The 13,093-nt window shown below is 28.5% G+C and overlaps 1 protein-coding gene across 1 annotated transcript; it reads left to right on the top strand.

Moving 5' to 3' along the window:
* The first annotated feature begins 6,758 nt into the window (after positions 1-6,758).
* Positions 6,759-12,816, top strand: LOC145252398 (SUN domain-containing protein 1-like). The gene is made up of 9 exons (XM_080111789.1): positions 6,759-6,793; positions 6,943-6,977; positions 7,553-7,694; positions 8,972-9,028; positions 9,613-9,697; positions 10,009-10,124; positions 10,609-10,776; positions 11,953-12,045; positions 12,162-12,816. The coding sequence occupies exons 1-9, from the start codon at positions 6,767-6,769 to the stop codon at positions 12,276-12,278; spliced, it is 840 nt and encodes a 279-aa protein (XP_079967915.1). The 5' UTR covers positions 6,759-6,766; the 3' UTR covers positions 12,279-12,816.
* Positions 12,817-13,093: the final 277 nt, after the last annotated feature.

Genomic DNA, 13,093 nt, shown 5'->3' with positions numbered 1-13,093 from the left:
CAACCAACATTTGATGAGTTGCCAGAATCCAAACCTCTAAAGTTTGGATTCAACATAACAAAATCAAGAACCAAAAGAAAAACCGCCAACAGAAACCTGGAAATAACCCAAAAGAGCTACCAAAAATATTCCTAGCGCCGCCATTCAAATCTAAAAAAAAATCTAGGAAACGTAACAACATTTATTAGAAAAATAAATAAAAAGCAATGTGATAAAATATGATAAAATACGAAAACAACCTACGATAATAACTTTTTATTTTTTTTTCAAGAAAATTGTCAAACATTTTTCTTTAAGTGAATTGTAAGAAAAATATTTTTTTCTAGTTTACTTATGTTGTTATTCATTTTTTTGCTGAGGGAATTTTATTATACTTTTATGTTTTTACTGTTTTTTTTATTTTTATTTTTTTGTGTAGGAAATTTTTTATACTTTTATGTTTTTACTGTTTTTTTGTTTTCAAAATTTTTATGGAGGAAATTTGATTATACTTTTATGCGATTACTGTTTTTCTTGATTTTAAAAGTTTTTTTGGGAGAAAAATATGTAGCACATATGTAAACAATAATGTTTGTATAATAAACAGACTAGAAAGAGAGAAAGAGAGAGAGAGAGAGAGTGAGAGTGAGAGTGAGAGAGAAAGGGAGATGTCCGGATTTTTGTGGGGGAAAATATGTAGCAATAATGCTTGTATAATAAACAGACTATATATATATATATATATATATATATATATATATATATATATATATATATATATATATCCACATACAGCACTGTTTCGCAGCTAGACAAGCAACTACCTCGAGCTAGAATTGAAACCCAACCGCCCATATGACAGTCGAAACTTCTAACAATTGCGCTATTCGGTGGCTACTATGCGGGCAGTTAATTAAAAATGTTTTGACATTGTCCCAATACATGTCTGACTCTATTAGCAAGGAACTAACCCCACAGCCAACCTCAACCGCAAGAAATATCATTGAAATAAAACATTTATTTTTAAATGTCGTAATAACCGTTCAGAGTGATCTAATGATTATAACATCATGATCTGTGCATGCAAGCTTAAGTGACCAAATTTCATTTCAACTTTAGAGTACTCAACAATAAGAACCGAGTTATTAAAGGGACTGACATTATTATACACACATAATAATTCAAACAAATGACCTTTGACCTTTTGTGTCATGGGGTATCTATCAGCTGTTTTAGTAGATTACAATATCGTTTTGTGACGTCATAAAAGATTTTTTGACATATCTCAATGGAGAACATTATCCTTTTGTGACGTCATAAAAGATTTTTTCTTACCCTCTATTTCAATAGAAAATGTATCTTTCTGTGACGTCATAAAAGAATTTTGGCAACTACCATTCTTTATAAAAAGGAAAAGCTTTTAACAATTACCACTCATTCTTCATTTTGCACGATAACAAGTCAGCAACGTCAAACAAAGTTTTAGTGACATATTGATAGATATAGATCGATAAGTAACCCTTTTCCTGAAGCTGAATTTCTTCTTGACGACCTTGTGTCACATCCTGTGATCATACAGAGACAATAAATAAGGATCTACAGGTGAGGATTTTTTTTCTGCATTTAAAGTGTATTTATTTGACACAAACATGATTATCTGGCGTTGCTCAGCCATAAAAACAAAATGGGAGAGTTCTTATGAACTTCTCTCTCACTCTATTTCTATCTACTTTTCCTCTTGAGTTGATAAGCTATTGCGTCTAGGGGACAGAAAGAAGAGAGATTGATCAGTTGTAGCTAAATCGCTTAGCATCAATTCGCAGAAGAAAATACTTCTTGAGGGTTTTTGCTGCTATAACACTATATAAGGAATATTGTATATAAAGGTTGTAGGGGACCATTGATTGAAGTTCAGACGAGCACTTGGCATGAAAATAATAGTAGGGCAGAGACATGCTTGCAACATCTCTTCTGTGTGAAAGAGGCTGCAAGGAAAAGAAAATGGCATCACCTACTAGGTTTCAAAGACAGTTTTGAACTCTATCAGGCTGGATAGGGCACGCTGAGAAGCTCCTGCCATGATGTAGTAACAGTACTCCATGTTTGGGCATACCTAGCGTAGAGGATTGCATCTATCTTAGTTTTTATTTGTGTATAATCTTGGCCCTTTTTAGTTGCCATATTGTGTGTGTGTGTGTGTGTGTGTGTGTGTGTGTGTGTGTGTGTGTGTGTGTGTGTGTGTGTGTGTGTGTGTGTGTGTGTGTGTGTGTGCATGGTAGGCTTGCTTTTCTCCCTATCTCCTTGCGTACATCTCTAACACTGGCACTCACCAAGGTGGTGAGTACTATTCTATCTTGTTATTGTTTTTATTAATATTTATTATTATATATCAATTTCCGTGTCATTAGTGTTGTATTTATCTTTGTTTAGTGATTTTTTAGTGTAATTTAAGTATAATTTTAGCTTGTGACCTTTGAATGGATTAACTCTGTGTCTTTTAATTCAAATGAGAATAATTATTTGGAGATACGATTTTTTTTAGATATGTTAGTGATCAAATTAGAAAATGGTGGATCTGGAATATCAAACATTTTTGGAGGTGAATTTTTTCTAATTTCAACATGACACATAATTACATAATAGTGATTTTATTTAAAATACATTTTCATATTTTATTATCTTGCACAAGCATTCAATTATCTGATAAAATAGTAAATATGAATAATCATAATTTGTAACAAAAATCGCTTAATAATTTCTTTTAAATATTTAATAATAAAAAATGTAATGAATTAAAATAAAGTTCAAAACTTTATTGAAATAAATAAATCACTAAAATTCTTATGCATATTTCTTGTATTTACGCAACTTACAGATATTATTTGTTTTTATTTTTAGATTTTACTATTGATTGTTTATTAAAATAAAAACATTTTATATTTTCAAATTATAAAAATCCAAAATGTAAAAAAGAGTAAAAAATAGTAAAAAAACACAAAGATGTTGACCACAAGATCCTATCGAGAGTTGATATTTTTATACATAGTTTGTTTGTGCATAGAGCTCACTAAAGTTGTCTTATATGCATGAAGTCCGCCTCATTGATTGCAGCAATTTGTTAACCTGCATGATTGCATGTTTTTACCTCCGACACCAAAAAGGCAGAATTGTCCAGTTGAATTTTCTTGGAGTTTGTAGCCCATGAACCCATTCATTATGTGTCAGAAAGATATTCCCCTCCCCTCTTCCAAAAATTTTTGACTCACGAGATGCATCCATATTTACAATAAGAAGTAATAGTTACACAATAGCATTTAGCACAAACGCTAGCAGAGGGAAAACCCAACATAACCATTTAGTAGTGTTGGAACGATGAATCGAAACCAGGAATCAGAAAATTGGAACTTTTTGGGGTATCGGAATTGATATCTCGTTTGAAACATTTTGTACCTATTTTCCAACTCCAAAAACGATTCTTTTAATTTTGTTTTTATTTTGTTTAAACTAAAATTTATAGATCATTCCCACAAGTGTAATTTTATGTCCGAGAAGATATCTGCATATTTAACATGTGTTTTTATGGTAATCAGGATAAATAGCAACTCTATAGTTAAATATTTAGAGATTCATACAGAATCGGAATCGGTAATTGTATCAGAATCGGTGATGGTATCAGAAAAAAATATTGGAATGTCCCATCACTACCATTTAGTAACATTAAGTGATGCACACTGTATTTTTTGTGGCCCTTGATCCTATTTTTTATTTTTTTGTAAATTTCCCTCATCACTACAACCAAAAGCCTTGTACTACCCCCCTCCAATTAAAATCACTGCTCTAAAGATTGTTGATGAAGATAAATATGAAGGACACTTTAGCAGAATCCTATGATAACAGCATTCTGAAGAAATGGTTTCTGTTGTCTGACTGTAAGATTGTTACTTGTTTTTCTAGAAACGCTGATGTGTTTCTCTTGTGTTCAGGTCGAAAATAAAGTTTGCATACCTTAAAAAATAGATGACTGAGTATATTAAGAAGTTTGTTTTAATAATTTTTTAAATAGAAAAAGTAGGCTTTTAATATCAATGTTAGATCGATAAAAAAATCAACTTTATATATATATATAGATTTTGCTTTTCTTTTAATAATGTAGTTTCTTTCTCCTTATTTTTCAGTTTTTAGGGATCAAGACCAAACAATGCCTCATTCCTATTGGTTAAGACCTCGAAGACAAAGGATTGTTTATTCAGGTAAATCTTTGCTGCAAAGAGTTGATTCCTGTTAACAAGTAACAAATACAAAACATTATATGAAAACAATAGATTTTTTTAATAAGTGTTTCTTAAATAAACATAAACACTACTACAAATATTACTACTATAACTACTACTACTACTGCTACTAGGAATGATAATTGAAATAATAATAAAAATCTTCAGTAATTTGTGTTTATTAAATAAAAATAAAACTTAACATAAAAAATGGTAGTTTATTAGAGGTTAAGCGTTAAAGCAAAATCAAAACAAAATTGCTAGTGAATTTAATTCGATTCGCCATAATGGTGACACATTTCAAGCATGTTTTTCTCAAGTTACATGCGTAATGCTAAATAGATTTTAACTCAAAATGATTTCCTTTTTATTAATATTTAATAAAAACAACATGAAACAATTTTAATGTCTATACAATTTTTTTTTCCCGCATTCTGCTCTGGACACAATTTTAAATGCTTAACCAAAAGTGATATTACTCATTCGAAAACTTTAATTCTTTAATTAATTTGATTATAAGATTAATAATTTCTAAAAAAAATCAGCTTGTTTTCTATGTTTTGGCAGTATTACACAGCATTATTCAAAAATTTATTTCTAACAAAAGCGATATTAGATTGTATTAGATTGACATTTCTTCCAGTCCTGTAGATTTCAGACTCTATAAACAAAGAATAAATTTATTTTGAACTGAAATGTTTATATTTTTGAATCTCTTCAGAAAACAGAACTTTTAGAAATGTAAGGAGCATCCCCTGCTCCAAAGAAAGCTTTATGGCTCAGAGGATGGCGTATGCTGCAGCTAACTTGGAATTAATTGGTGATTATCTCATGGACAATGCAGATAGATTTAACATAATTGGTAAGTGTTTGAAAAAGTCAGCAATTTATATTGTATTTCTATTTAGACACTAACAAAATACTTTAGGGTCATAGAATGAAAAATATTGGCAATTAAAAATACGAAATATTCTTAGATGTATCAAAAAATCTTTAAACAACATTTAATTTTTCTTTCTTATGCAGTTATTTTACAAAATACTGTTTTATAAAATCACAAAAAATCATTTAATATCTAATTTGACTTATTAAAACAACATACAAAATTGTTTTTCTACAAATTTGCAACTTCAGAAAACAGACCTTGCAGAAATGTGAGGACAACCCCCATATCCAAAGAAGGCTTTATGGCAGGTGCAAAACGTTTCTGCACAAACATAACTTTAATGTAAGTATAAACACTAAACAGGTTTTGTTTTATTAAATGTTTAAAAATCGACATAACATTTTTCCGTTTCTTTATTTCCTTTCTAAACTCTAAGGATAAATACTTTCTTTCGTTCGAAACAAGTAATACACAGTTTGAATTTTACCATTTTCATGATAAATTATCGTATTTGTGTGCTAAAAACAAGTGTACAGTGTGTTAAAACGAAAACGTTCGCGGCTTTTGGTTAAGATTCATCTATATATTAATATGATTGCGTGTGTGTTATTTCCTTTGTCACGCTTACAACTTTTTTCTTCGGAATAATTAGTGTTTAAATGTTATAACTTTCCATCACTTGTAATAAATAATTTTATGAAGAATTCTTAGTAAGTTTTGGTTTTAGTTTCGATTATAGCTGAAAGAACACAAGTTAGTCTCACACGTTTCTTACTGATTTGTCCGAATTAAATGAAACTTTGGTCATAACTAGTGTATCATAATTAGTTTATTATATTCAAAACATCACATCAAAACACTAGGGTCTTTGGCCTTTTTTTCTCAGTTCTACAACATATGTTCTAGATGGCTTCCATTTAGTTTTTGTTTTTTTGGGAGTCACTCTGTATATATAAATCAATGTTAAATAATATAAACGTCTGCTTTCCACTTCTAATCATGTCTCTCATCTTGTTGACAGTGTTACTTCTGGTCTACTTACCCGTCGTCTACCCATTTTTATTTTGCTGCTTCTCAGTGGATTGTGGATCATTTGTAAGTATTGCTTTTTTTTTCTTATGACACGTTTTGACATCTATTGAGTTATTATAAAAATTATGCTTGGAGCAAAGATGAACATAGTGAGAATAATCGGAATAACGTAATTGTAAATTAAAAAACAAGAATCAAAATTTAGCAAATCTGTTGAAATATTTATCTATTTGGATGATTAGCATATTTTTAGCTTTGTACTTTTTCATTTGTTGCAGGAATTTTTCATCATAAAACCCTTTAATTTTTGGCATTATATACAATTGTGAGATGCACTTTTAGATCTTAGTAGCAAATGAAAATGTTGCACAGGAGGTTATATGTGAACTACCTCCAGTTATAGGTTAATTACCTCAAGTTATAGGTTATCTAACTCTGGTTATGGGTGAATCAGCTCTAGTTATTGGTGAATTACCTCCGGTTTTGGGTGAACTGCTACCTTTGCTATAATTTCATTTTTATGAAGAAGAGGATTAAGTATATGTTTTTATCCATCTTGTTATTTTTGTTTCTCTCTTTTGCAGCTGGCCTATCAAATATGTCGCAATACCCAGGAAAATCTGAGGTAAGAACATCCAATTCTGTTTCTATTCGCACCCCCTACCCCCGACACTGCATTTGCTCTTCCCCTTTTTCTCCATTTTTTTTTTATTTCTTTCTATTTTCTTAGTAAACACACAAATTCACCGATTTATAATTTTAATTTTTTTTCAGTCTTTGAATACAAATTTAGGAAAATCATTAAACAGGTAAGTTTGATTTTTCACATTTTTTTTCAAGAATTTTCTGATGTACCTTCTACATTCTCTCTGCATATAAAGTATGTTTAATACTGATGTGTTTATTTTACTGGTGCATAAATGAATTGAAATTTACTTCCCAGAATAGTTTGAATTATTTAGACTTATCTCCTTTATTCCTTCAAACTCGGATCGATGCTCGTAGTTTAGCCACTGAATTTAATTTTTTTAATGAAAAATAAAACTTTGTGATCAATTTACATGATTTTTTTTGTGAACAATATTTCCTTTCTATCTCGGGTACATTCATACAGCTTTATTTTTTGTTTTATTTTCATATGATGGCGATTCTGGAAAAGCATCTTTCATTTTTTTAACTGAAAAGCTTCTAACATAAATACTAAAGTTTTTTAATGCAAGTACATCACAAATGAGTGGATGAACCAAAATAAATTGTTTCTTGATTTCCCAACTATATTTCCTTTAAAATAAACTATGTTATCATTTGTAACATTTTCCAAGAATAAAAATTCCACTTTTTTTTACAACGATTAAGTTCAACTTTAATAATTTTTCTTTTGCAGCCAAAGTTCAATAAGTTGTGAGAACAAATATGAAATGACAATCAAAAAATCTCTTCAAAATTCTCTTCATTCTGATTCTCTTGCTGGATTCACTCACATTCGTTCTGATGTCAAAATAGACATTTCTGCTAATCTGGCAAAGGTAAACTTTCATCAGTATTCGATTTAGTTTAATTTTCTCTCATTTTTATATGTTGAAAAGGTAAGAATGCAAAAAAACAGTTGCTATGAATTGATTTAAAATGTTGTATATCGGGACTGATGTGGGGGGGGCAATATAGGGCAGATACTGTGCTTGTGTGACATTTTTTTATGTCAATTCATGTGAATTTGAAACTTGTAAAATTGGATTTGCAACCAATTATTTCATTTAAATTCTTTCTAAGATAATTTAGGATTTAAGGATTTAATAAATTTTAATACATAAAATTTATCCACACGCACACACACACACATATTTATATATATATATATATATATATATATATATATATATATATATATATATATATATATATGTGTGTATATATATATATATATATACTCGGGTTTTTTTATATTCAAAAGTAATGGACTAATGAATTCAACGAGGTTGTTAGATAGTGCTCAATAAAAAGAGCTGATAATACTTGTTTATTATTATATAAACATGCTCACATCCCGCTGCTACAAATAGCAATTTATTCATTGAACTTTTGAATAGTCAAGTCGCTGCCTGATGATATCTGTTGTTTGATTGAAACAAGTGGCTATTTGTAGCAGCGGGATGTGAGCATGTTTATATAACAATAAACAAATATATATATATATATATATATATATATATATATATATATATATATAACTTCTTGGTACTTGTGCATTTAATGAACCAGACATAACTCAGCATTTGCTCGGCTTTGTGCGACGCATGACGTCAACGGCAAGATAAAACACACACACACACACACACTTACATATATATTTATATGTATATAACTTCTTTGTTATCTACATATGCTTCTAGAATTATTTTTATGTGTATGAAAAACTTACTGAAAATTGTTCTTGTGCATTTGTACAGGTGAGCCACAGGTTCAAATATTGTAAGAGTGTCAGTTTTCACTTTGTTGTATTCTTTATTTATTCACAGCCCCATGGACTTAGTAAATCATTTGATTAATGATATTAACCACACAAATATTAGAATCTACAAAAATATAAAGGCAGCATAACATATGTGTGCGTGTAATTTTATGTAGTAGAAGAAATAATGAGAGTGCCCATTTATTTATACAAGAGTACATATATTTATATTCAATGGACAGTATTCATTAGTTTAATCTTGTTTTGTTTTCACTAAAACACTGGAAACTCAACCTACAGGATTAAAAATACCAAGTTTGATTGATATTGTAATGGTAAATTCTTATTTTCCAGTTTGTACGATCCTTGATAAAGGAAGCTCTGTTGTTAAAGGAAAAGGAAACCAAAGACGTAAGTAATATGACTCCCAGGCACCTCCGGCTAGGGACAATTAGTACATATGTTTATGCTCTTTCATTTATATATTTTTATTATACAATAATATTTTACAAATACTAAATGACCTGAACAAGAACAAATAATTCCCAGCAATTATATGTAAAACAAAACATTCAATTAAATAACTTTTTAGAATTTATCAAATGATTATAAATACATTGTGCCACACAAAATTACCCTAAAAGAGTTGATGTGTCGTAAAACAAATCCCAATTCTTTCTTCCATTAATACAGAAATAAAAATGGACAAATTTCATCCCATTTACATTCAATTGATAAAAATCATCAATTATAAAATAAAATTAATCTTTTACAAAACAAATTAATTTTTAGTTTGGAAAGTCAATTATAAATATTGATCCATATTCTTAAAGAAATATTGTATTTCTTCATTTCTTCCTTTTTGTCACAGTTTTGCTAGACTAGTATATATAACAAATGAACATACACTATACTAACCCCTCCCTCTCGATTCGGTAAAACATGTAACTTCATTATGCGTACAACTTTCACAATGTTCATTTTTAATTTTCCAGTTTCTACGATCTTTGCTAGACGAAGCTCTGATGAAGTTCAATGCTGATAAAACTGGAATGGCAGATTTTGCTTTGGAATCTGGAGGTACGTTTTTGTTTTCCATCTTCCTATCTCCATAGATAATTATGAACCGGTCATTAAGTTGGGTGATAAAATAATTCGACTATAGCTAAAGGAAATACCATAAACACAGTAATTATAGTCAGTAAACTAATTATTGACAAACAAATTTAAGCACTGTCATTCTTCAATGCTCACAAATTTATCTTTCCAAGTGTTAATTTTTATTTAAAATAATAATCCACTTTAAGCTGACATTTTATTATGGGTTGCATATATTTAAAGAAGCTTTTTAAATGTATTTTTGGAAAAAATCCTTTTCTTTATTATTTCAGGTGGCAGTGTGATCACTAATCGTTGTTCGGAGACTTTCACAAAGTATCCTACCCTCATCAGTATCTTTGGTCTTCCTCTCTATTATAAAACCAATTCACCCATAACTGTAATTCAGGTAAAATAACTTTCTTTTATGAAAACTTAATTTTTCTTTAACGCATTAAAAATCAAAGTAGTTGTCTATTTAATCAGATTTCCCAGAAATCAGATCTTATGGATAGATTTGCTGTTAATCAAATTTTATTTATGATGTCAAATTATCAATGTTAGACCTCAAGACTGTAATTCAGGTAAAAAAAACTATTTTTATGAAAACTTAATTTTTCTTCATTGTATTTTATAAAGATGTAATAACCTTTAAGTACATCTTTAGAAAATTGGGAACAAAGATTTCCCTGTTTGAAAAAATTCACCCAAAGTTTAGAGTTTACATTGATCAAAATATTCACAATAATCGTCCAATTAATCACTGTACACTCTTAACCCTTATCCTCGAGTGGTCTCTGGGCCTTGATAAGTGGTTATGCCTATGTAAAAAAAAAGAAGAAAAATAGCTTGTATGTGTGTTTATTTTATGTTTTCTTTATTTCTTAATTTAGCCTGATGTCCATGTCGGTGAATGTTGGCCCTTCGAAGGCAGTACTGGAACGTTGGTGATTCGCTTATCATATGAAATTAAAATCACTGCCTTCAGCATGGAACATATTCCTAAATCCATATCTCCCTTTGGACATATTAAGAGTGCACCAAAAGATTTCTCAGTATATGTAAGTGCATCTGTTTTATTGTTTTTCTAATATTTAATATATCCGTATATGTACATGGAGTTTCATTTTTTATTTATCGACAGAGGTAAAAATGTAATATTTTGAGAATCAATAATACATATCTTGGTTTGCTTAAAATTATCTGCTTTTCTACTCACAGACAAGAAAATAAAATATGAAAATGTTATGCGCTTCTCTACTTCATGTTTAACTTAGAAATGTGTGAATTTGTTTTTAAAGAACTGATTATGATGCTTAAACCAAATAAATAAAACTTAAGAATTTTAAAAACACATCACAAACAAAATTAAATTAAAAAACTAAAATATAACACATAGGACGAATTTAAAACATATTGTAGTTAATTGTTTTTAAGTTTTTAATAATTTAGAATCTAAATTAAAAAAAAGATCGATGATAAAAAAAATTACATTCTCCTTCCAACATGATTTTTTTTTTTTTTTTTTAAATTTTAAAATAAAATAATCAATTTAAAACCGGAAAACGAGTTCCATTTTTTTGTTGTTTAAAAATTTTTGGAGAGGAATTTGTTTTAATGATTTTTAACTGATAAAAAGCGGCTTTAAAGGGAGGTAATTTGTTTCTCTTTAATTAATTTTGGCGATTATCATCTTTTGTGTGACACGGGACGCCGGACAAGTAAATTAATAATTGAATAAACTAATACATAAAGAGATGTGGCTATATAAGAAAATACAGTTTTAAATTAAAATCATATAGGATGTTTTTAAAGTCTGTTCAACAGATGCTTCGATTTTCATGATTTTTTAAAAATGTCTATAAAAGCGATAAACTTACCTTTGAAATAAACTAAAATGTAACCGTTAAGTTATTTTATTAGGATTTTAAGTTGACTGAAACTAATTCCTATTCTTAATTGTAAAATTTCACACCAAAATGAATATTTTATAAATTATTAAATATTCATTTTGTAACTAATTTATGTTAAGTGCTTAAAAATAAAATGAAAGTTACTTTATAACATTATTTTGTCATTAAAATAAGAAAAAAATATTACATCCTAAATCTTTAGAAAAAATATTACAATATTTATACAAAAATAAAAATGTATGAATAAGTTTCTTACAAGCAAATATTTACTGAATATCTTTTGATTTTCAAACTGGGTCCATCTTTTTTCACCTCTCCTTAAAGAGCTTATCCGGTCCAGATGATCGTGAAGGTGTCTATTTAGGCAGCTATACTTACAAAGATGATGGGAGACCTATTCAGCAGTTTATAACACAGGTAATGTTTCTGTGTTTTTTTCTTTGTTTTTAACCAATTTTCACTAAAGAGTTTCTTTTTATTTCAATATTGTTCCCATGTGAAATGCTAAATTAGTTTTAATTATTTAATTTCAGATGAATAATGCAAAACCAACACAATATGTGGAAGTTCGGATTTCCAGCAACCACGGCAGTTTAGAATATACTTGTCTTTATCGTTTCCGTGTACATGGAGTTCTTTACACTCCTTAAAAATCTACAATGATTTTTGTACGTCTTTAGTTTTTTTTCTAAACAGATCATTTGATTAATTTTATACCTTTCATTTTATTTTATTTTATTATTGGGTGAATTAGGAGTAGTGTTTATTTTACGTTTAAATTCTTCCTTTCTGTGTCTGTAAACTTTCTTTAATGTAAATTTGTTCTGGCCATGTCTTAGGAAAGAATGGATTGAAATATTTCATTTTTGTATAATATTCAATTCTGCTTTTCCCATTCATTTGGCTAAACAATATTAAATATTTTATTTCATGTTTATTTTACTGTCAAATAACATTTTTGTACCCAATTATGTGTAGATTGTAAATATTTTTTATTGGTAAAATGGTTTATTCTCTGTAGATTCCAATTCGTTTATTTTCTGTTTCAACTTTGTTGAATCTACAGAAAAAAATATTTCTGTTTTGCATCCACTGATCAATTTGTAAATACATTCTTGTTATTTTATAAATTCTGAAATGTAAATATTTTTCATCTTTATGTATTTTTTCATTAATGTTCAAATAAACTGTTCTACTTTTAATAAAAAGTTGTTGTTTTTCTTTTTAGTCTTTTATGAAATTTAGATTTCATATTTAAAATATTAAAATATACGTTTTGTATGTCTTTTTCTATTTTTTTGTTCAACGTTTAAAAGATCGACTGGAAAAGAAAAAAATGAAAACAAAAAAATTTACAAATTACTTTTGAAACTCGGATATTTTTCTCCTTAATTTATTCCCATTGAAAACTGATTTCCCTGCTGTTTTATTTGTTTATTGTTTTGAATGATTTATTCTTCCTGGT

This window comes from Euprymna scolopes, chromosome 29 (assembly GCF_053919585.1).
Source record: "Euprymna scolopes isolate OS-2025 chromosome 29, ASM5391958v1, whole genome shotgun sequence".
Classification (NCBI taxonomy): domain Eukaryota; kingdom Metazoa; phylum Mollusca; class Cephalopoda; order Sepiida; family Sepiolidae; genus Euprymna; species Euprymna scolopes.
Note: the sequence above shows the minus strand (reverse complement) of the source record. Positions and strands in the feature narration are given on the sequence as shown.